Below are 21,823 nucleotides of genomic sequence, written 5' to 3'. Positions count from 1 at the left end.
ATGAACACATTAATGAAAATGGATGAACCACACTAAACGTCCTATAATTTATACTTTTAAGGTCATTAAAAATAATATACGTTCAAAGTGAAGGAACTATAATTTTAATTTTTAATTACATAGTATGCTCCTTTCTCTTAAGTAGCACCTTTTAGCAAAATAAATTATATTATTTATAAAAATATGATACAAGCATGACTTACTTACTAATACTTATTGAAGAGTTTTTAAAATTTGACAAATTATGTTAAACATATTTACATACTGTCAAGTTAACATTTCGTTTATGATTGTCAAGTACACTATTGTTGTTTTAAAATAATAATGAACGCATAATTATATAATTTCAACAATTTCAACTTAACTTTTTGAAACAGCGGAAAAAGTATCAAAAACGTAGTGTAACAGGAATTCCTTAAATTAATTTAACTTATTAAAATTGGAAAATTAGTTTACTCAAAAAATTGATATGATTGAATATGATTTGCAATCTCCTCTTTGACCACAATACATTATAGTCGATATACAAAATATAGATTTTTGATTCAAAAATCCATTTTCTTCTGGCAAAGTTTAAATGGAAAACTGGCGCCTACAAAAACGATGGCAACATAAAGATATATTTCTCAGCTATTACAGCAAAAGAAAAACAGAATAAAAATAAAATAGCACATTAATATTGCAGTACTATCGTAAATTTGTTTGTAAATGCTATTCACAAGTTATATGTATATAATTTATCTATTGAAATTTTTATCGAGTGCAATCACCCAGCAGGGTGAATAGCGTATTTATAGAGAAAAAAACAGTACTAAAAACTGCAGAAAAATTGATCATTCGAGAACATTGTTGCAAAATGCAAGGTTCTGATTGCGAGAGATCACCGTGCACACATCGTGAATATGAGTAGACATTTCTTTAAAAGTAATTATAAAATATTATTGATAATAAAAATAATTGTAATAATAATGATAGTTGTAATCACTAATGCATAATTCTAAAAAGATAGATACAGTATCGCTAACGGCCGACACCGGTATAACTTTGAATGAATAATTAACACTTTGTTCGACCGTTTTTATCACATGGTTGAAACGTCTGCTATACATATTAATTTAATAGTAAAAATATTTATAAATCTATGCGTGTTTATAAAATATATCTCAATTAATTCATTGGATGTCGATAATTTTCTGAAAGTTCTGCGGCAAATGACGACTCGTTTCGATGAGATTTCAAGGATGAAAGAAGAATCGGCGTTCAATCGTCGTCGTTGAGAAATTGATCGAGCGGATTGGGGCCCATTCTTCGGGGCTTGGACGTCGCGGCCTTCTCGGTCGGCCTGTCGCCGGCCGACACGGGCCTCTGGGCATTCAGACAGCTCAGCCACTCGGTCATACTGATGCGCCGGTCGTTGTTGACGTCGCAGTACCTCGGCAGTTTCTTGCCACAGCGGCGCAGCTGGCGCGAGTTCGACACCATCGCGCGGAAGCTCTTCCACTCCTTTCGCTCGAGCATCTGCGGACGAAGAAAAAATTGGATTGGATATCGTGTGAAGGGCAACCGGTACGTAATAATAGAGGACGAGGGCCACTGTACCTTGTTTTTGTTCTTGTCGAGCATGACGAAGTGCCAAGTAGCGACGCGCTCCTCCTTCGAGGCTTGCCAGTTGTCGGTGGCCTCATCGGAATCGGTGCTCGAAGCCTTCATTTTCTTTTGCATCAGATCCATGAGGTCGCGCAGGAAGAGCTGCTTCTTGGCCTCGGGGCAACCTGCAAAAGGAATAAACCGAAGGGGTAAATTGAAGCTAGACGAATCTTCGAAAAGAAGCTTTGAGAGCTTTGGGATGTAGCGAAAAGTAGGTGTACCTTTCATGGGGCGCACAGGCGCGGGCACCGGGTTGCAGTTGGGTTGTTGGTTCTGAGACGAGGTGCCGGGAATGGGTTTGCCGGTGTCCTGGTAGACGCACCAGCAGTAGCCCGAGTAGCACTGGACCTTGTGGTATCGGCCGTCCGGCGTGCACTCCGGTATGTAGAACTTTTTCTGCGAGTTGGTGCGTTGATCCTCGAGGACGGAGCGTCGGTCCGATATGCAGTCGTTGGCTGCGTACAAATCAATGCATTTGCGATAAGTATGAGTTTATAAGGAAACGTAGACAGATAAGGACCATCGGCTAGGTCTCGCACAGCTTTACTCACCATCCGTATCATCGCTCGTGTCTGGGGGATCGTCGTTGAAGGTTGGCCTCGAGTGCACCGCCGACGGATGATGTACCTTGAGCACTGAGTCGGAAAATTTCGTTAGCGTTGTGGGTTGAAAAATGATGCGAAATCAAGCAAAAAGCTATATAGCTCGCCTCGAGCTTTCGGTTCGGTTACGAAGGCAAAAGCAACAGCGATGTATAACGCCGATAATTTTTTCTTAAATCGTGCACTTGGTAAGCGTGGAAAATTATATTTTTTCAAGAACTAGCTTCGTGCATTCCAAATTATACGCCACAAACTATATGAAAAATCGACCACTATCTTAAAAGCAAGTACCAAGCGGTCAGTTGTAAAGCTCTGCGTTTGAATGCAAGAAAAACAGAAAAGCAGCAAGTCGCAAACGTTAGTTGTGTAAAAAAAAAGAAGCCACTGTCGATATAATGTCTTCGATGCCAAGAGATATGCACTTATTCGCCAAGCACTCGGTTACGTGTAATTCGAGTGAGCTTTAGATATCCGTTTGCATAAAATGCAACTTGTCACGAGCACACGTGCAAAAGCATATAAATGGACAATCTCGCGAAGGGCGAATGTATGCACGACGTAAATCGATGGGGGGCTAACTCTCACCTTGATCCTTGTGCTGCTGAGTTCTCCAGAAGGTTTGCGGTGCCGCTACCAGATCGACTGCGTCTGGCGATCGTATATGGATTAAAAATTAGTGCCACCGTTGCAAAAACTGTCGCCTCGTTTCGTCTCTCAACCGAGAGCTTGCACGCGCGCGTTTACTCGTGCCAATAATACGGTCGAATAACGCGCAGAAGCCGCGCGCGCGCAGTTAGGCGAGGCGTGTCTAAGTGCGTCGTTAGTATACGCGTGCCTCGAAACGCGTATACTGCGTATCGGTGCATTGACTCGTACACGCTGCGCACGTTGTACACACGAACGGTGTAAGCGTATATTGAGTCGCTCGTAGAGATAAGTCGAGATCGCGGCAGCGAAACCGACGCTGATTTTCGTCAATTATGTCAATTACGCGCGCGCGCGCGTAAAGCTCGGCTGGGCAATGACTCTCGTCTCCTCCGTGAAAGTATTTTCTCCGCAACGAGAGCGAATGAACGCGGAGAAACCAGCACCGTGTCAGAGTTCAAGACTACTGTAATAAACTGCTACCTCTACTTCTGTTTACCACTACTACTGTCACCTTCTATATAGTTAGAAAAAATCACGAGTCGAGATGATTAGTCGAAAGAAACTTACGGCTAAAGTCGTTGGAGAGACAGGCCGCCCATTCCTGGCGGGACAGCTTGAGGTCCCGGTCGAGGTCGCAGCTGCGGGCGAACGTTCGGGCGCACTTCTTGGGCCGCACGACCTTTTTAGCTAGCCTGCGCAGTTCCTTGTACTCGGCCCGGTCGAGGTAGCCATCGCCGTCCTTGTCCAAGCTGTCGAACTTCCAGCCGAGAACGCGCTCGACGTTCTTCTCGCCAGGACCTGCGAGCACGGGGTCGAATGATATTTTGAATGGACGAGCTTGCGACGACAACAGGGGAGAGCTTTCAGCCGCGCGTTATATTTACCTTCGGCGCTGGAGTTGATCCGTCTGTACTCGATTTTGAAGTTGTCGATGAGATTGGCGTTGAAGCGAGCCTTGTCCTGACGATCGCAGACGGCGTTCGAGCGGTGCCGACTGGCGCTGTTGTACTGGCGTCGCTGCTTCCAGCTGGGCGACTTGCGGCCCTGGCGGCCACCACCGTTTCGGGTCTCCGACGACTTGGCGGCCCAGGCGGCGCAGCGCGGCCGACCCTCCCGCACCGTCGTGTCGGGAATGGGCCGTCCCTGGGCGGTCACGCACCAGCAGTAGCCCGTGGACTGGTGACACTGGACCGGCGCGTAGCTGCCGTCGGGCCGGCAGGCGATCCTCGAGGCTCCGCGCGACGTCGCCCGAGCTTGCAGGCACGGGCTCAATGCCGCTCCCGTTGCCGCTTTGGGGCGTTGCTGGCTGCTGCTGCTACTGGATCTGTGGGGCTCGGCGCCGTCGAGGCACGGCCCCTGGTGCCTCATCGTGACGGCCAGGCCGAGGCAGCGCTGCGACGCGAGACTGCACTGGTTCGGGTAGGTGACGCCGTCGCTGCCGCAGATCGCCGTCGCCGACAGAGCTGGCGCGATCTCCTCCTGCTGCTCGCCTTCTTCCTCCTCCTCTTCCTCCTTCTCCTCCAGGCTGCCACTGGCTTCCATTGAAGCGCTACACGCGGCTATCTTGCGTCGGCATTCTTCCTGCGAAAGAGACGAGATCCTTTCAATGAATAATGTAGCGCAAGCCCGAGAATTACACGTGTCGAGCACGAGACTTTCGTAGCGTTAAAAAAGAAGAGACACATGGAGCGGGACGACGCGACCCGAGATTATTAAATCTTGGCTCCATAATGCCGATAACGAGCGTCCATTCAAGCTTGTTTACGGGGGGACGAGAGCCAAGAGAACATAATAATAAACACAAGCACGATCGTCGCTCCGTGCGTAGATGTTTACTCGGTGCGGCCGGATGTTGCACGACGAGACGCGTTGTCGGGCGAAGCCCCGAAGTACACGAGCTCAATGAGAAAAGAAACGACAGAGTTTCGACCGTTTCGAAGCCAGAAAATATAGCTGCCGATTCGCGTGTGATATAGGAAGGGATGTCGTTTTACACTGTCCCGCGGCTCCCCCGTCACACCCAACTCGACGATTAGGGTAAATTAATGAGATTGATAGTGCGTCGGTAGTTAATGGTATCACTCGGACCAGGTACAAGTTTAATAACAAAAAAAAGAAAAAACGGCTCCCGAGCAGAGTCGCGCCTTCGCTCTATCTCTATTTATTGCACAGTAACACGAGCGTATCGCGGGAGCTTTTATTCTCGGAATCGCGGATCGATCGGCCGTCAGCGATCGATCGACACCGCAATCACGAGCGTCGTTCGCGCGCACCTACATATTAACTGCTCCTCTATATCCTATATCGAACTATCTCATAAATGTCATTTATATTTGCCAAGTGCGTGTGAGTAAACGCACGCACGCGTGCATGCATGCCTGCTGCTGCTGCTGAATTATCATCGCTATATTATAAGCGGAGTGACACACGCAGCGAGAGCGATACTACACGAGGCTCCGTCTCTCTATCCTTTTCTCTTTCAGCCTCTCCGTCTCTGTTTTTCTCTCGGCGTGTCTCTTTTTCTCTCTCGTTTATGTATGTACTGCTCCGAGAGAGAAGGCTTTACATACAAGTTCGATAAATCCTTATCTCGCGAGGCTCGGAGCTCGCACTAAAATAGTAAATAGTAAATCTCATCTTTCAGTACGGTCTCTCTCTCTCTCTCTTTCTTTCTCTTTAGGCTGGTTGGACCGCGGCTCTTCTATATATTCGCGATTACAAAAGGTACACGCACGGGTTACTCTAGTTTATTAATTTTTCTCTCTCTACAAGCTCGAGCACCCGCGGCGAAAACGAAGAGTTGGCGCACGCAGCTTCGCGTTCAACGTTTATATCCGATATAGAGTCGCCTCAATTGCATAACAAAGTACCACGAGAGATAGCGTGCGCAGTCGGACACAGCTTTTGGCGCTCCAAGAGTGGTTTTATATACTTTTATATGTAAATTTGATATTCGCGAGGAGAGAATCGGCTATTACACCTCGTCGCTCTGGATGTTCGTTGCTCTCGGGGCGCGACTGCAGTAGTTATAAAAAGTCGTCGCGACAGAGCGAGAAAGAGAGAGAGAGAGAGAGAGAGAAAGACTCCGATCTCGTCTCGAGCTTATCTGAGTCAGCTGTTGACTCTTTGGAAACTTTCTTCCTTACTGTTCGCGATTTGCGTGTCTCTGACTCTTCTCTCTGTGCCGAGAGACACACAGCAGAGTACAATCGCAGTACAATTACACTATGTGTGTAACGTCGTATACAAGCGATACATTTATACATACGAGAGCGATACAAGCAGCAGCAGAGTGAGTTACCCGGAGCAGAGCTGTGAGTTACACACGGATACGCGTTATCAATCAGCAGCAGCCTGCACACGAGCACCGAGAAAAGCGAGAGGAACGTGTATACGTCGAGCAGCTCTCGAGAGCTGCTACGGCGCTTTTCAAGGCAAATGTTGATCAGGCTCTCTCTCTCTCTCTCAGCTCGTTCTGTCTGTTTCTCTCTCTATCTCTCTCTCTCACACTCTGGACTGCTCGACAGCTCGTAATAACGATACATAGTAGTATATAGTTATTGAAGACATACCCTAGCAGCAGAGTCGCTGGCTCCGCCGCCACCGCCACCGCCGACGACGCTGATATCGCTGCCGCTGTTAAGTTGATCGAACGAAGTAGCAGAAGCAGAAGAAGAAGAGGCTGCGGCTGCAACGAGAACGATCGAAAGAAGATGCAGCAGGAGCATCGCCCTGGTCGTCGAGCCAAGGGCCCCTCCTCGCGACATTGTCCCTTGATGTTCGCGAGTCGGCTGGGCCTTGGCTGCTCGAGGGGCAGAGTAGTATTCACTGAATGATTCCCTCAAACGTCTTCGTCGGGGCTTGCAGCTAACTCGTTACGCCGTCCTTGCGATCGGTTGAGCAGCTCGTCGTCGTCGTCGTCGTTGTTGTTGTTGTCTCGGCAGCAGTAGCAGTGCACCACCACCACCTCTCTCAAACTCCGAATCGCTGCTGCCGATGACTCGGAGGCATCTGAAGGCGATTGGCAGCGATATGCAGCTCGCGCGATAGTAGTTGTATTATAAAGGCGAACGAGCTCGAAATCGGCGCGATAGACGCAACGAGTATATCAACGCGTGCTCTATTAAATGTGCTGGGCCGCGAGTCGTCGTCGTCGTCGTTGACTGTCGACTGAGCGAGATCGTGTATTATGCCGATGTTTGCAAAAAAGAGAGGAGTGACGATCGACGATCTGTGCGGTCGTAGCGAGTGCTGCCGAGCGACTACCGTCGTCGTCTCCTCCGCCACTGCCACTCGCGAGAGAGACCAGAGAGCAGCCGCAACACAGCAAAACGGCAATATATACACACATATATACACACTTATATATACGCGCGGACACCCAGCGGCCAGGCAAGCATATATACATATAGCATATATGTAGGAGAGCATATATACACGCGTACTCGCGCGCACGCACATACATACACACACGCTCATATATAGTAGTAGGTATATATATCTTATACACAAGCAGAGGAGGAGAGTGGCACTTGTTGCTCGCTCTCTTTTACTCTCTTTTGCTCTCTTTTGCTCTCTTTTGCTCGCGCCTGCAGCAGCACTGCTCCGAACGAAACACGACTCGGTCGCTCTCGTGCTCACGCCAACGGCGGCGGCGGCGGCGGTACGCTTTTTTCTCTTCTGCCTAATCTTTTATTTTTTGCTGCTTTTTGCTTTTACCTTTTCTCTCCCTCGCACCCGTACACGTACCCAGGGCACCCATAGCAGCAGCGGAGATCGTCCATGGTGTTGTAGCCGAGCACTCCGTATATATACGTGTCGCGAACGCACACACGTATAATAGTTATCGTGCGCGGACACACATACTTGCAACGATTATATATATGTAAGAGCTTTCGTGCATACTCGCACGCACATGCAGCAGTCGTGCTCGTTTCGCGCGCGCGCAAGTAGTAGAGCTGCTGTAGCTTTAACGTGCTCGTAGACTTATATTGCACCGTTGCACGAGGAATGTCGCGATGGCTTTTTAACGACGCCCGCCAACGACCATAATAAACACGGCGGTGTGACCTTTAAAAAGTACACGCGTAGCTGCATGACAAATCTTGTCGGCGACGCGCACAACAGCTCGCATCTATTCGGAGTCGAATAGCAACAAAAAAGTTAAAAGAGATCGACGGGCTTGGGCGACCGAAAGGATTAAATCGTGATATAATGTATGCCGCGGCGATGATTGGCCCAGCAACGTGTTTTTCAGGACCGACAACGGCAAATAGCCGGCTTATCCGAGGCGATTGCGTCGGAATATAATAATTTCTTCAACTTTGCGCTTTGCGCGCGACAAGGCTGTAAGGCCCATCGATCAGGCTCAGCTGCCATCCTTTATCTTAATGCAGACCAAATATGCTTTTAAATTAAAGGCAAAAAAAGGGAAAAGAAACGACAACAAAAAAAAATGAAGCAATCGTCGAGGGAAAAGAAAGAAAGTATATAATAAATGAGCGCGGAGCTGTGGTGCTGCTCGCTGTCGAGTAAGGTGGAACGTGAATCGCGCGAGCCCGGCCTCCTCTACCTATATCCTCTACCTGTATGTGTATGGGTAAATGGGTATGGGGGCACAGGAGCGAGAGAGCCGCGATGCCAAGCTGTCTGGTTCTTTCGCGCGCGCGCTGCTCCTCTTTTGTAAGAGCTGTCTCATATACTTTTATTTTTCTTTATTTCTCCTCTTTCTCTTCTCTCCTCCGCGCGCAACTTAAACCACGACGACGACGACGACTTGCTCTCTTCTGCTTCGCTTATATTCGGCTGTTTATTCCTTTTTCGTATTGCTCTTTAGTGCTGCTCCTTTTTTGCTTCTCGAACTTCGACGAGCAGCAGCAGCAGCAGCAGCACGAGAGACTACGACGACGTCGACGCGCATACTGTATTATAGCGATGATCCTTATGCAGATTTTCTTCTGCGTGCGGCCGTCGTTTTTGTCAAACGGTCCGCTAAATCTCCGCTTCGGGAGGGCGAATTAATATTACGTAAAAAGAGAGCCTTGTCGCTTCTTCTTTCGCTTTTTTTTTCTTATTCCTTTCTTTTTTTATCCTGTATACGGTTCTCTCTCTCTCTCTCTCGCAACGGTGTGAAAATAACACTGCTCGCACAAGAGTGACTATACACATTGGCCGAGGCGCGCGCAATTCGATACGCGAGGCAAAAATCGCACAGTCAAGTGCAGTTAGTTTCGATGAAGCCTGAGAAAAATACTCGCAATAATTCAGTGCCGATAGTATAGCTATATAATAATGACGATGATTAAGCCTCGATTCTTCGATTGTCAGCCCGAATTATCCCGCTACGACGATCGCCGCGCAGCTCGAGTGGCTAATTAGCCGCATGGCATCTCTCGCGCGCGAGGATGATCGTTGCGCAAACTTTGAAAAATCGACTACCTCTCCTCCTCGGTAGCATCCAACGGACGTTTTGTACGCGCTTTACACTACGCACGGGCCGATGGCCTTTAATCTTCTCTCTCGTGTATAATAATGAGCGTATAATAAAAGGTACACACAACACGCGTCGCTTGGCGTACTCGTGCGTGGACGAGATCGAGGCACAGGCCGCAGAGCTGCCGACACACAGAAGCGCTTATCTTCTTTTTTATATACGCGATATCCATCACGATTATTTATCGTCAACTGTGTTTTTGCGCTCGTTAGTCATATATTATAGCTCTCTCGTGGAAGAAACGTTTTTCAAGCGTCCGAAATCGTTTTTCGGCACGATAAACATCCACTATCCAGAGATGGGGCCGCTACTAGGCAAGATTCTTTATTGTTATCATATGCTGCTAGCGGCTAGTTCTATAGAGGAGGCTATACTACATAAATAAAAGGCACTCGTTAAAGTTTTAACTTGAACTTGAATTGATTCTCGGTTGCGGTGTGTGCGCAGTTTGCTATTTATTAAGGCTACTTAGATGACACATGGTCAAAGTAGAACATGCGTACGTCATAATATTGCGCTGCAGGTGTCGTCGAGCATATCGTAGAAGAGGCAGAAAAAAAAAGAACAGAGCCGGCAATTGTCGCGTCGTCGAATCTCTGCACGGCTATATGTAGCTGAGGCAAGAGCGAAGAAAAAAAACGTGTCAACGAGACAAATATCCATGGGCAATTTACGCGATGATTGGGTATAGGTGCACGAATCGCGAGCTCTCGGCGGTGCAGCGCAGTGCAACGGTGCGGTTGTGCAGTGCTGCCGAGAGCAGCACATGATTAATCATTGGCTTAATGGGCATTTGCGCGAGGCAGCAGCAGCAGCATCGCATCTCGTTCGCGTTCGTGCAGCAGCACGAGCGATCGGGGTAGAGTGTAAAATCGAGCAACAAACGAGCCATGGCTCGCGAGGAAAGGCCCTTGTGTGCGCTGCACGCGTTGTATTATATATAGCTCGAGCTAGCAGCCTCTCTCTTTCTTTTCTGCGGCGCGATTCCGGTTCGCAAACACACACACTCGCACACGAACGAGATACCATACAACTACTACCACGCAACTCGGACTCGTGTATCGGGCAGCAACACTTGAATCGGACACCTCCTGTACGAGTGTAGAGTTGTGTGCGTGTATGTGTATACAGTCTCAGTATATATGCCCAGGCAGACAGTGAGGCGGCGGGGAAAGCGAACGGCCGAGACTGCTCGTCGCCTCTTCGGAGCAGGCCAAGCCACGGGGGGCTCGGGGATCCCCCTTACCTGCCCGACTGCTGCCGCGCTGCTGCACAGCCACCAGCGACTCACGATCTCTGCGGCACTACCTATATAATATAATACAACTCGACTTTGAAATGGACTCTGGCTTATAATGTCGCGCGCAGACCACGCGATTAGCGCGACTCGTGCTACTCTTTGGGGCTCTTTATGCTGCTTTCGAGGCCTCGGATCTTTCTCTTTCTCTCTCTCTCTCTCTCTCTATTATAATGGCACAAATGGTCCCGTACCTTGATATGGTCGGTGCGAAGCTCCTCTATACACCAGAGCAGCCTTTGGATTCTTTAAAGGTTCATCCGTGGACTCTTTCGAGCCAAGTACGAAGAAATACGGAGCGCTTCTCGTTGCGTACGTGTATTATATGGCCCGGCAAGGAGTTCATTATTTTTCCCCTCCGATGCAAAGCCGGAAATTTGAATTTTCTCACCTGAGCTCTCGGTTGACACCTCCTGTGCGCATTAAGCTGCTATATTATGTCGCATACAACTGTACTTGCCTAAATTATGTATTTTACGTTCGGGCATTGTGTCGCGTAGAAAGGCTCGCGCGAGCTGTGGACAGTGCACTTGATCAATGTGTGTACAGCTCTCGTCCCTGAGCGAATATCTTTTGTGATGCGGCGGCTGGTCGGTCGTTTTGTGTGTGCGCGCGGTCAGCTCGTTGGCGGCTCGCTCTATTGCGAGAATACGAGTAGAAAAACATTCGCGAGCACGAGTGCCCGTCTTAGTACCTGTATGTATAAAATATATACTCGAGCAGTGGCGACTCTCTCGGTGCCGTCAAACTACAGCCCCGAGATGCTCCGTTCTCGTACACACAACAGCGCACGCATGTACACGGTGTATTATAGCCAAAGCCCAAGCGTTCGCATTATTATATATTGGATACTCGGGATTTGCGCGCTCTGCTCGATAAAACCGGTATATCCTTCAAGAACGAATTACGAGACGCTCGCATGGGTGTGCGTGCATGTGTGCGCGTGTGTATCGACACACATGTGCATACTGGCACGCAAAGGCGAAATTATCTGTTGAGGATCGACGCCGTTGTTGTTGCTTCAGCTCTTATCGTTGTTGCTGCCATTGTTTTGTAATTGTTGTTGTTGTTGTTGTTGTTGTTGTTGTTATCATTATTTTTGTTGTTGTAGTCGATGGTGGTGGTGGTGGTGGTGGCGGTGGTAAAACAGACATTGCCATTGCTGCTACGTTGCCAGATTAGACGAATCACGAAGCAGAGCGGCAGCAACAACACACGAGCAACATAGCGCGCGACGACGACGGCAGCAACGGTGGGAGGCGACCAAAACTCCAACGAAACGCTCGCGTAGGATGCGTGCCTTGTGCTTTGGCGTCGCGTTGTCTAGGCAAGTCGACGAGCACACTATACAACACCGATTCTCGGAGCTATCCCCCGATACACAAGACTCCATATTATGTATGTGTACGTAAAATGAGCGGTGTGCGAAATGTTTTGTTGGGCCTTTGAGAGTTGCCGAATGCTTTTTAAAGCGGGTCATTCGCATCGGGCGTGAGTTCTCTTCTCACACATAACTCGATTGCCTTGCGTGCCTGTATTTATGCGGTTGGAGCAGACTGCCTGGCAGCAACTCGTCGTCGTCGTCGTCGTCGCCCCATACCGAAATTCTTTTGCCTTTTCTTCGCATAGTTTATATATTCGCACTGCACCGATCTTGCCATTGGGCACTTTCTATATATATTCTCGAACGGTAGAGCTTGTCCCGGCCATTTCATTCTATCTGCAGTCGATGCGTCCGAGCTTATATGTCCTCGTTTCTACGGCGTACCTCGTGAAAAGCACGAGCTTTTCTCCTATGCGAAAATGCTTCTAAATGTAGATTACCTTTTTTGCATGAGTTTTTGATTCATGAAAGGCCTGTTTGTTCTTTTCATTATCGGACTGTTCTTTCCATCGAGGGCAATAATTAATGCCTTCTAATAGTGAACGTGTTTGTTCGTTACAAAAACTGCTAATTTTCTGGGCTTTCATCACTGACCAACGCAGCTGGAACGCTGTGTTAACTTCGATTCTGAAAAGGATCGATGAGCAACCGATTGTCCAAGGCTTGGCTTCGAAACTTTTCATAAATGCTGAAGAGAGAGAAAGAAAAAGAGAGATAACTATTAAACCGATTTAATTATAGTTAAAGTTTGAGTAGACGGAGACGGAGAGCTATGATTTTCGAAATTCTTTTGTGCAAAAAATGTTAGTGGTTTGACATATACTTATCACTTGGGTTTAAATTACCACTTACTCACTTCACTCAATTTTTCAAAATTTTCGGTTCATTTAGTATAGAAATAAATATAAACGAAATTATATAACTTTTTCTAAATACACGAAGTAATAGTTAAATCTTCATATAAAATCATTCAGTTTTTGGGACTATCATTGGAGCGTGAATAATTGACGCGATTTATTTTTCAACCAATTCGTAAGGCATGGAAAAATTGTAAGAAACTGTATGTGTGAAGCAGTAACAGTAAGAATCAGTACCAGCTGGAGCAGAGATTTGCAGCCCTCGCAAACGCTCTTACTCTTTATCGAGGTCGAAGATGAGGCTTGACAATTAAATTGAAAGGACCGATTCGCAAGGATATGCCAACCAAAGCGATCAGCTATGCGATATATTGAAAAAATAATAAATAAAAACGATACAAAAGTTGTGCGGCTTTCATTGCGAAGAGTGTGTGGTGTGGGACCACCTACGAACCTGCGGACGTTTCTTAAATGCGGAACAAATGAGCTACGTTCTCTAAAGACTATATTCGGTCATAAATACATGGGACGCAGAGACCGGGGGCATTTCATTTTTTTTTTCACAGCTTTGCGTATATTATAATAAGGCAGCTCGTGTACGTGTATTGTACGTGTAGCCGACAGCCGCAAACGACGAATCTATTCTCTTGCCTCGTACGAGCTGTTATTGTGCAGATTTTGAGAAAATCGGACTCAAAAGGAGGAAGCTAGTAAATATATAATAAGAACGTCGTTGTTTTGAGCCCAGTGACATCGTATAGCACTGCTGTCAGTAACGAAGAAAGTTCGGGGTTTTTTCCAAAGCGCAATAAAAGAGACAAGGACAAGACACTTACTGGTCGTTGACGTCGACATCAACGTCGTCGTCGTCGTCAGGCAGCAGGACGCTGGCCCCGGTGAGAACGAGCACGGCGTCGTCCAGGCGGCTGAAGCACAGGCTTCTCTTGGGACTTTGCTGTCCGCCGTTGCACTGGCTGAGTCGCAGCAGAGTCGCGGCGCTCGAGGACTCGAACTCGCTCGACAGCTGCCAGCGGTTGTCGAAGTAGCGCTCGACCTCGGGCCGGCTCGGCGAGGGGCCCCAGGCGGCCAGGCACAGGCTGACCCTCTGGCGGGTGAGTCGCGCGCAGGCGAGCGCCGTGTTGAGCAGCAGGCCGCAGAGCTGAGCCCGATGACGCGGCGTCGAGGTCGAGCCGAAGCCCTCGAGGTCCTCGAGGAGGATGAGCGAGGCCGGCTTGGCGTACTGGTGCAGACCGACCAGTTGGGCGGCCAAATTGTCCTGGGTGTACCTGTCGCCGGGGAGAGATCGCGTTCCATTAGAAGGAGAAATTAAATTTTTCGCTCGCGAAAAGTATTATATACTCACACGAAAGTGATGAGCCTGAGCGAGTTGGCCGAGAGTTGGCTGCGATGGTGGAAGCTCGCCGGCAGCGAGTCCAGAGCTTTCGGGGCGAAGTAGTAGACGGCGAGGCCTTGACGCGCCCAACAAAAGGCCGCCTGAAAGGCAATTATTACTGTATCAGAGAGACCTGTGCGTGCACGTAATTGGGGGAGGATCGAGATTCATGCGGCTTCTTACCTCGAACAGAAACGCCTTGCAGTGCTCCTCGTCGCCCCTGATCAAGGTCGTCTTGACCAAATCTTCCTCGAACAGCATGTTCCAGGCTCGTTCCAGCGGTCTACGTTACTGCGTGCTGATGGTACAGTTCTGTTCGTTTTCTTTTTTTTTTACGAAGGCTGTCCGCGAGTAATCGTATTTGCACTATTTTATTTTCGTAGTTGCATGATCGTTGCGAATTTTTCGAATCTCGATTTACTGGGACCGAAATGAATACGAGCTTATCAGCGAGGCAGTGCGAGCTTGTAGCAACCGATTCCCGCCAATGAAGAGCCGCGCACCATCTAACGGCTCTCGGCCGAGTTCAATTTTGATGATGCCGGTTTCTGTATCGTAACACATAGAGTACAGACTCCAAACTGCAACTTTGAACTGTCGAACTTGCATTAGCCAACCGCCAATTCTGACTCGTATCACTTACAACGAATACGGTTTAACTATGTTACACTCGAGTAGATTGGCCGTTAATTAAAAGAGATAACAAAAAAACGAGCTCTCCGGATTTGACGCAGTCGGCGCGCAGTGCTGCGCTCTAATCTCGAGAGGCCTAACCTTTAAAATTTTAACGACTTCTGAGTTTGAGTTCTGACCGCCGCGCGAGCTCCGATAAGGCCGATGCCCGTCATTACGCGTCAACAATAACAGTCGGCTGACAGCGAGCCGATGTGCAGCTGTTCGCTACAGTCACTTTACCCGGTGCACCCGCATAATACCTGCTACATACATATAATGCCGGAGTAAAGCTGTTTCGGGCTTGCACCAATCGCTGATTCGCAGGCCCCGCGCCAGTCGACCAGTCTCGACTCTCGAGTCTATATCTGCACACACACAAGCTTCGGTATATGCACGCGCGCACGTATAATAATAATAATAATACACACAAACTCCGAGTGCAGTGCAGGGCAATACTCGTTATATATATATATACTATCTATATATCGGAGCAAGGTGCTCGGCGGTTTATAAATATAGAGGGAGGTACATATATTTACTGGTACACGCGCCGCACCAACTGCAAAAACGACGATGATCATAACATCGAGGAGGACGATCTGACGATATACACAATATAGCATGCGCGGCGTGAATTCGCGCGGAGATTGTGGGCTCGTCCCAATGTTGTAATATACATGGTATATAGTCGCGCCGTGCCCCGCGCTGCGTGGTGCATGAGATAGGTTGATTTTATATACCAACGGTAGCAAGCACAGCGTTGGCAGCAGCAGCAGCAGCAGCAGCAGTAAGCTAAGCAGCACACAGCAGCATGCCACAACCATTAGGTCGGCTCGAGATCATGTGCTGTTTTTAAAGTCGTTTTTGGAAAGAGATCAGGACGAGAGTCATTAAACGCGTGTGAATCATGATAAGCGTCTGAAGAAATACAGATAGTGAACACACATTGACGTTGCTTCGGTTGTATACGAACGATTAAGTGCGCGCAAAAATGGGTAACGAGGCTCGAGTCCACGCCGTACTCAATCAAATATTGGTGAGTATTACAATTCGCGTGATTACTCCTCAATCGCTTCTTTACGTCGCGCTTCTTTCAAACATCATTGTTTACGTACTTCATTTTGTTATTGCATAGCATGTTGAAGCAATCGAAGAGACTTTCAGCTGTGTCATCGTACATAATCCCAGCCATGAAAAGGAGAAGATCAAAAAATGGCAAATGGAGCTGTCAATGGCTCTCAAAGGGCTGAGTTCGGAGCAACAAGAGAGCATGGTTAAAAAGTTCCTTGGTGTTGCAGCCAATATTACCAATTACAGAAAAATGCAGTTGATAACCAATTTACTTGAGCACTTGGTTATGACCAATCTCTTACCTGCCAGGTAAAATTGCTTTTACCTAAACTCCAGCTACTCATTAATACTTTTTTCTTCAAGTCCTGTAAATTACATCTATTCAATCTTCTGCTTTCACAGATTAGTTTGTGAGTGTATTTTGAGCTGTGACAAATTAGATTATCACAACAAAGAGTTTTGGATCGTTTCATTTACGCTGATTCGTCGTATAATTGGAGGAGTTGATTATAAAGGTGTTAGAGAAGTAATGAAGGTTAGTCAACTTTTTATTCTTTTTATTAAAGTTACATTATTAAATCCATTTTCAGTATATTTTATTAATTTAATTTTGACTTTTTATTACAGACATGTAAAGTAAAAGCCCATACATTACCCTCAGTTATTGATTCTTCTACCCAACCCCAAATGAAAGTCTTAGAAAACCTTATTGAATATATATTTGATAGAAATGCTTGCTTATTACCAAGCTATTTAATTGTTAATGAACTCTTGAAGTATATGGAAACTCAGGATTGGCCTCACTGGGTACATAAACATTATCTTACTTGTTTTTTATATAAATGTATCAGCAATATAAAAATTTATAACTATTTGTTTTTAGCTGGCAAAATTGATATCTAATTTTATAGAAAGCTTCCGAAATGTTGTTCAAATAGTAACAGTTATTGGTCATACTAAAATGTTACCAATTGTACAACATGCAGGGTACAGTGATCATTTAATAAGTCAATGGTTATTAGATCATAACACATTACAATTTTCTTTGAAAGGGGCTCTTCCTTATGATCAAGAATTATTGAAACCTCAGACGAATCTTTTAAAATATGTATTGGAACAACCTTATAGCAGAGATTTCACTTGCTGCATGTTAAGATTGCAAAAATTAGTAAGTTTTTTATTTGAAATATATTTAAATTGTTCAAGGGTTAAATATAATTTTATGCTTTACAGCAAAATTCTAGGTGTACAGCATTAGAAGAACAACTTGTAGATTTAATGATCAGGAGTATGGAAAAAGTTGAAAATGAAACTCCAACAGAAGCAGCAGATGAAAAATCACCTACCTACTGGACATGGATTCATATGTTTTCCCAATTGATACATTATGTAGTGTTCAAATTTGCATATCTTCCTAGTCTGGTTTTGTCGATTCATGATAAAGTGAGTAAATTTTTATCACAAACATAAATGTATTTTCATATTAAATTGATTCAATTTGTTTTTACTTAGCTAAGCGGAAGAGAGTGGAAGAAATCAAGAGATCACTTAATGTGGGTTTTTCTTCAGATTATATCTGGTACAGTAAGCAGGGCTCCTGTAAGTGCTACATTTTTGTTTTTGTTAAATATTTTAGAAACCTAATTTATTTTTAAATTAAAATGTTTCAGCTTGCAACTTTTTTTCCCATTTTAAAGTTGTATGATCTCTTGTATCCTGAGAAAGAACCTATTCCAGTACCAGATTTAAAAAATCCAAAATGTACTCATCAAATGGCACCTATTTGCATATGGATGCATTTGATGAAAAAAGCCCAAGATTCCACATCCAGTCTACGACCAATACCATACAATCTAAAACTACATCATGAGTAATATTTTTATTTAAATAATTGATCATAAGTTTGCCATGGTTTCTGAATTTCTTAATTAATGTGTCTGACAGGTTCATTCAACATGCAGCTTCTCAAATAACAACTCTTTCCATTGACACAGATTACACTATACCTCTGTTATGTAATGCTTATTCTACCATGGGTCCAAATGATTATTTTAGTCAATCATTGGCTGTATTATTTGATACTATAAGTAAAGTAAGTTATATCAAGACAAAAATTAATTTGTTATTTTGGGAAAAATTTCATTAAAAATTTGTTATTGACAAAATAAGAAATCCATGAATAGTTGAAATTTTTCTTAAAATACAAGAATTTTGATTTACTCTGAATCATTTTTATTTAATTTTTGTTAATGCGAGCAAATTTTATTTTGTTCAATTCAATAGCCTCATCAACGACAGCAATCGCCTACCATGCTCAACAGTTCAGTATCTGTAAATCCACCTACTGTACCATTAACTATATCTATTCTCGACTCTATGACTGCCCATGCAAAGATGAATCTTATACATTCAGTAGTTCAATATATAATGAAAGTAGCACAATCAAAGAGTAATATAGCTTTACCTCCTGCACTTGTTGAAACTTACAGCAGGTTGTTAGTTTACACTGAAATAGATATTCTTGGCATCAAGAACTTCATCAGTAAGTATATCATTTTCTTACTATTTTATGACAATTTTTGAAATTTATATTTACCATAAAAATTTTTGTTTTTTAAATAATCAGGTCATCTGTTACCAACAATATATAAAGCTCATGCTTGGAGTAATATATACACTTTGTTGGACATGTTTAGTTATAGGATGTACCATATTCAACCTCAGTACAGAGTACAATTATTGAGTCATCTTCACAATTTAGCTTCAGCACCACAGACTAATCAAACCCAGCTACATTTATGCATCGAAAGCACAGCTTTAAGACTAATTACAGCTCTGGGTAATGCAGAAGTTCAACCTCATCTTACCAGGTTTACGAATGAACAAAAAACTCGTGTATCTCAAGATTCTGAAGAATTAAACAGAGTATTAGTACTTACTCTTGCTCGATCCATGCATATAACAGGTACAGTATAACATGATTTAAAATCATCGTAAAATTGTATTTATTAAAATCACTAATATATATTTCAGCAACCGGAAATGATGCTCTTGGAGGCATGTGGTGCGAAGAACTACTTCATGCAATCATGCAACATACTCCTCATACTTGGGCAGATCATACTCTGCAGTGTTTCCCGCCTCTATTACGAGAATTTTTCAAGCATACAAATGTTTTGAAGGAAGAAAAGCAACAAATAAAAAAGTCTGTTGAAGAAGAATACAATAATTGGCATTCAATGAGCAATGAAAACGATATAATTGCTCATTTTTCTGTTCCTAATACACCACCACTGTTTCTTTGCCTTTTATGGAAAATGATTCTTGAAACAAACTGTATTAATCCTATTGCATACAAGTAAGAAATTATTTAGATGTGATTATTCGTTATGTCGTAAAATTAAAAATCAAAATTCTTTTTTTTTATTTTAGAATTCTTGAGAGAATCGGCGCCAGAGGTTTATCTCTGCATCTCAGAAAATTCTGTGATTATATCGTATTTGAAGTTTCAAGTACAACTTGCGATGGACAGTATGTTAATAAATGTGTTGATGCCATAAATAGCATGATATGGACATATAATGTTGTAACATTTGATAGATTAATTTTATGTTTGGTAAGTAATTTCTTTTAAATCTTAAATATAATATATTTATTGAATTTAATAAAAACTCTCATTCAATAGTCACTGAGAACTTTGGAAGGTAATGAAGCTCAGTTGTGCTCATTCATCATTCAGTTACTGCTGTTGAAATCTGTAGAATTTCGTAATAGACTTCAAGAATTTATCACTGAAAATTCACCCGAGTATTGGAAGCAATCAAATTGGCAAGAGAAGCAAATGTCCTTTCATAGAAAGTTCCCAGAAAAATTTGCTCCAGAAGGAGTTTTGGAGCAAGCTTCAAGTAGTCAGAATCAGTATCAAAATTTTCCTACTTATTTTGGTAATGTATGCTTGAGATTTTTGCCAGTACTAGATATTGTTATTCATCGATATCTAGAAATTCCAAAAGTTACACAAAATTTAGAAGTTTTGCTGGATCATTTAGGATGTCTTTACAAGTTTCATGGTAATCATACATTTTATTAATATTTAATTCTTACATCGAAAAAATTTACTTTTAAATTTTTCAACGTAATTTTTAATTTTCCATAGATCGACCTATAACCTACTTGTACAACACTTTGCATTATTATGAGAAAAGATTAATAGACAATCCTAATTTAAAACGAAGATTAGTATCTGCTATTATGGAATCAAGAGAGTCACGAATCCCTGGATTCTTCTTGACTGAACCTTATCAAAAATACATTGGTCAGGCTGCTATTGATGATTCACCATGGGTACCTGAGCTTGATTATTATGTAAGATTAGTTCAACGTTTAATGAAAAGTAAGTAATTGATAAATCTTAAGCTTCTGGCTGTAAAATTTCAAAGTCTTCTAATAATTTTGTCAATGATTATTCTCATATAGCCATATCTGGTAAAGCTGCATTCCCTGGAGTAGACTGGCGATTTAATGAGTTTACAAATGCGGCTTCGCATACGCTTCATCTTACCTGCGTGGAAATAATGGCTTTACCTGTTCCACCAAACGTCGCAGCGAATAACTTATTAGATGTTGTAACAAAAGGGTAAGTATGACTTCTGGTGTTACTTTTTTACCTTTTAATGATCTTTTAGCTACTACTATTTTCGTTTCTAGAAACACTGTGATCCAGTCTAACGAGATTCATGAATGGATTAATTGCATTGGTATAATTATGACAGCACTTACGGACTCTTATTGGTCTACATTTTATGACCGGCTGTTGGATATCATCACATGTCCCGATCTAATTGAATGGCCTTATGATTTAACTCCATTCCAATTATTTAATTTCAATCTGATACACAACAGCTTTTATGAAAATAAATATAGCTTCATGCTGGCCCTGGCTCATTCTATCTGGCATCATGCTGGAGTTGGTCAGCTTGTCAACATTGTTCAGTAAGTTTATTAATTATGTATTTTCTATTATCAAGAAGTGAAAAAAATTAATAATTCTTCTTTTTTCTAGTTTTGTTAAAGAAAAATTGCAACCTGTTGTAAAAACTGAAGAACAATACATATATGCGTGTCATTTAATTGGGCCAACTCTGAACCGCTTAGTCATTGAGAAAAATCGATATATTTCAGATCTCACTGTTATGTTATATCAAATGTTGGAACAAGTTAGTCGTAATCAAACGCACTTAAAACAGATGGATACGATTTGTGATCTGATGTATCATATTAAGTATATGTTTGTCGGAAATTCAATTAGAGATGAAGTTGAGAGTATTATAAGAAGATTTAACCCTGCTTTACAAATGAGACTACGCTTCATAGCAATTAAAAATCCTGACGAGAATCAACAGTCTTAAGAAAAGACTATCACTGTCAATAAATACGGGTTCAAGTACTACACTTGCATCCTATACTAAAGTACAAACTTAATTTAGTACTTTACTGATTAATTGTTGATTATAAGTATTGAAAAGTTAATGATGCCTTTTTAACCAATCTAGAAATATAAAAATATATTTAGAAAGCATTGTTAGTTCCGGGTAATGTTTTTTATCAATACAGATTCAAGACATTCCTATTTTACTTCAAGACATTCTTTATGCTTATTTGTGTTATCAATTTTGTATATATGTGAGTATGTCTTAAAGAGATTATTGAAATAATAATTTTTTCTAGAAAAAGCAATAAACTCGTTAATGATTCTA

At 43.7% G+C, this 21,823-nt stretch overlaps 2 protein-coding genes across 5 annotated transcripts; one reads left to right on the top strand and one right to left on the bottom strand.

Annotated features, from left to right (window-relative positions):
* Nucleotides 1–113: 113 nt before the first annotated feature.
* LOC106652423 (SPARC-related modular calcium-binding protein 1) lies at nt 114–15,536 on the bottom strand. Of its 4 annotated transcripts, XM_023459649.1 has the most exons (10): nt 14,505–15,536; nt 14,292–14,422; nt 13,765–14,214; nt 3,782–4,497; nt 3,465–3,695; nt 2,835–2,897; nt 2,199–2,282; nt 1,869–2,102; nt 1,600–1,772; nt 114–1,518 (listed from the first exon to the last, which is right to left on the bottom strand). In XM_023459649.1, the coding sequence occupies exons 1-10, from the start codon at nt 14,580–14,582 to the stop codon at nt 1,261–1,263; spliced, it is 2,418 nt and encodes an 805-aa protein (XP_023315417.1). In that variant the 5' UTR covers nt 14,583–15,536; the 3' UTR covers nt 114–1,260. The 4 variants fall into 4 exon arrangements, with proteins under 4 accessions (XP_023315417.1, XP_023315418.1, XP_023315420.1 ...); XM_023459650.1 differs by lacking the exon at nt 2,835–2,897; XM_023459652.1 differs by lacking the exons at nt 14,292–14,422; nt 14,505–15,536 and adding an exon at nt 12,512–12,759 and having other exon boundaries at nt 3,782–4,478; nt 13,765–13,863.
* Nucleotides 15,537–15,763: 227 nt separating this feature from the next.
* On the top strand, nt 15,764–21,795 carry LOC106652463 (mediator of RNA polymerase II transcription subunit 23-like). Its single transcript, XM_014371442.2, has 18 exons — nt 15,764–16,032; nt 16,132–16,376; nt 16,470–16,602; nt 16,695–16,874; nt 16,951–17,235; nt 17,301–17,510; nt 17,580–17,666; nt 17,738–17,937; nt 18,012–18,159; nt 18,351–18,609; nt 18,694–19,032; nt 19,101–19,425; nt 19,500–19,683; nt 19,753–20,137; nt 20,224–20,460; nt 20,544–20,703; nt 20,775–21,059; nt 21,130–21,795. The coding sequence occupies exons 1-18, from the start codon at nt 15,988–15,990 to the stop codon at nt 21,473–21,475; spliced, it is 4,053 nt and encodes a 1,350-aa protein (XP_014226928.1). The 5' UTR covers nt 15,764–15,987; the 3' UTR covers nt 21,476–21,795.
* The last annotated feature ends 28 nt before the right edge of the window (nt 21,796–21,823 follow it).

Source organism: Trichogramma pretiosum, unplaced genomic scaffold (genome assembly GCF_000599845.2).
Source record: "Trichogramma pretiosum strain Unisexual culture from Peru unplaced genomic scaffold, Tpre_2.0 scaffold26, whole genome shotgun sequence".
In the NCBI taxonomy this organism is placed as follows: domain Eukaryota; kingdom Metazoa; phylum Arthropoda; class Insecta; order Hymenoptera; family Trichogrammatidae; genus Trichogramma; species Trichogramma pretiosum.
The sequence above is the reverse complement of the archived record's forward strand: the minus strand, read 5'-3'. Positions and strand labels throughout refer to the sequence as shown.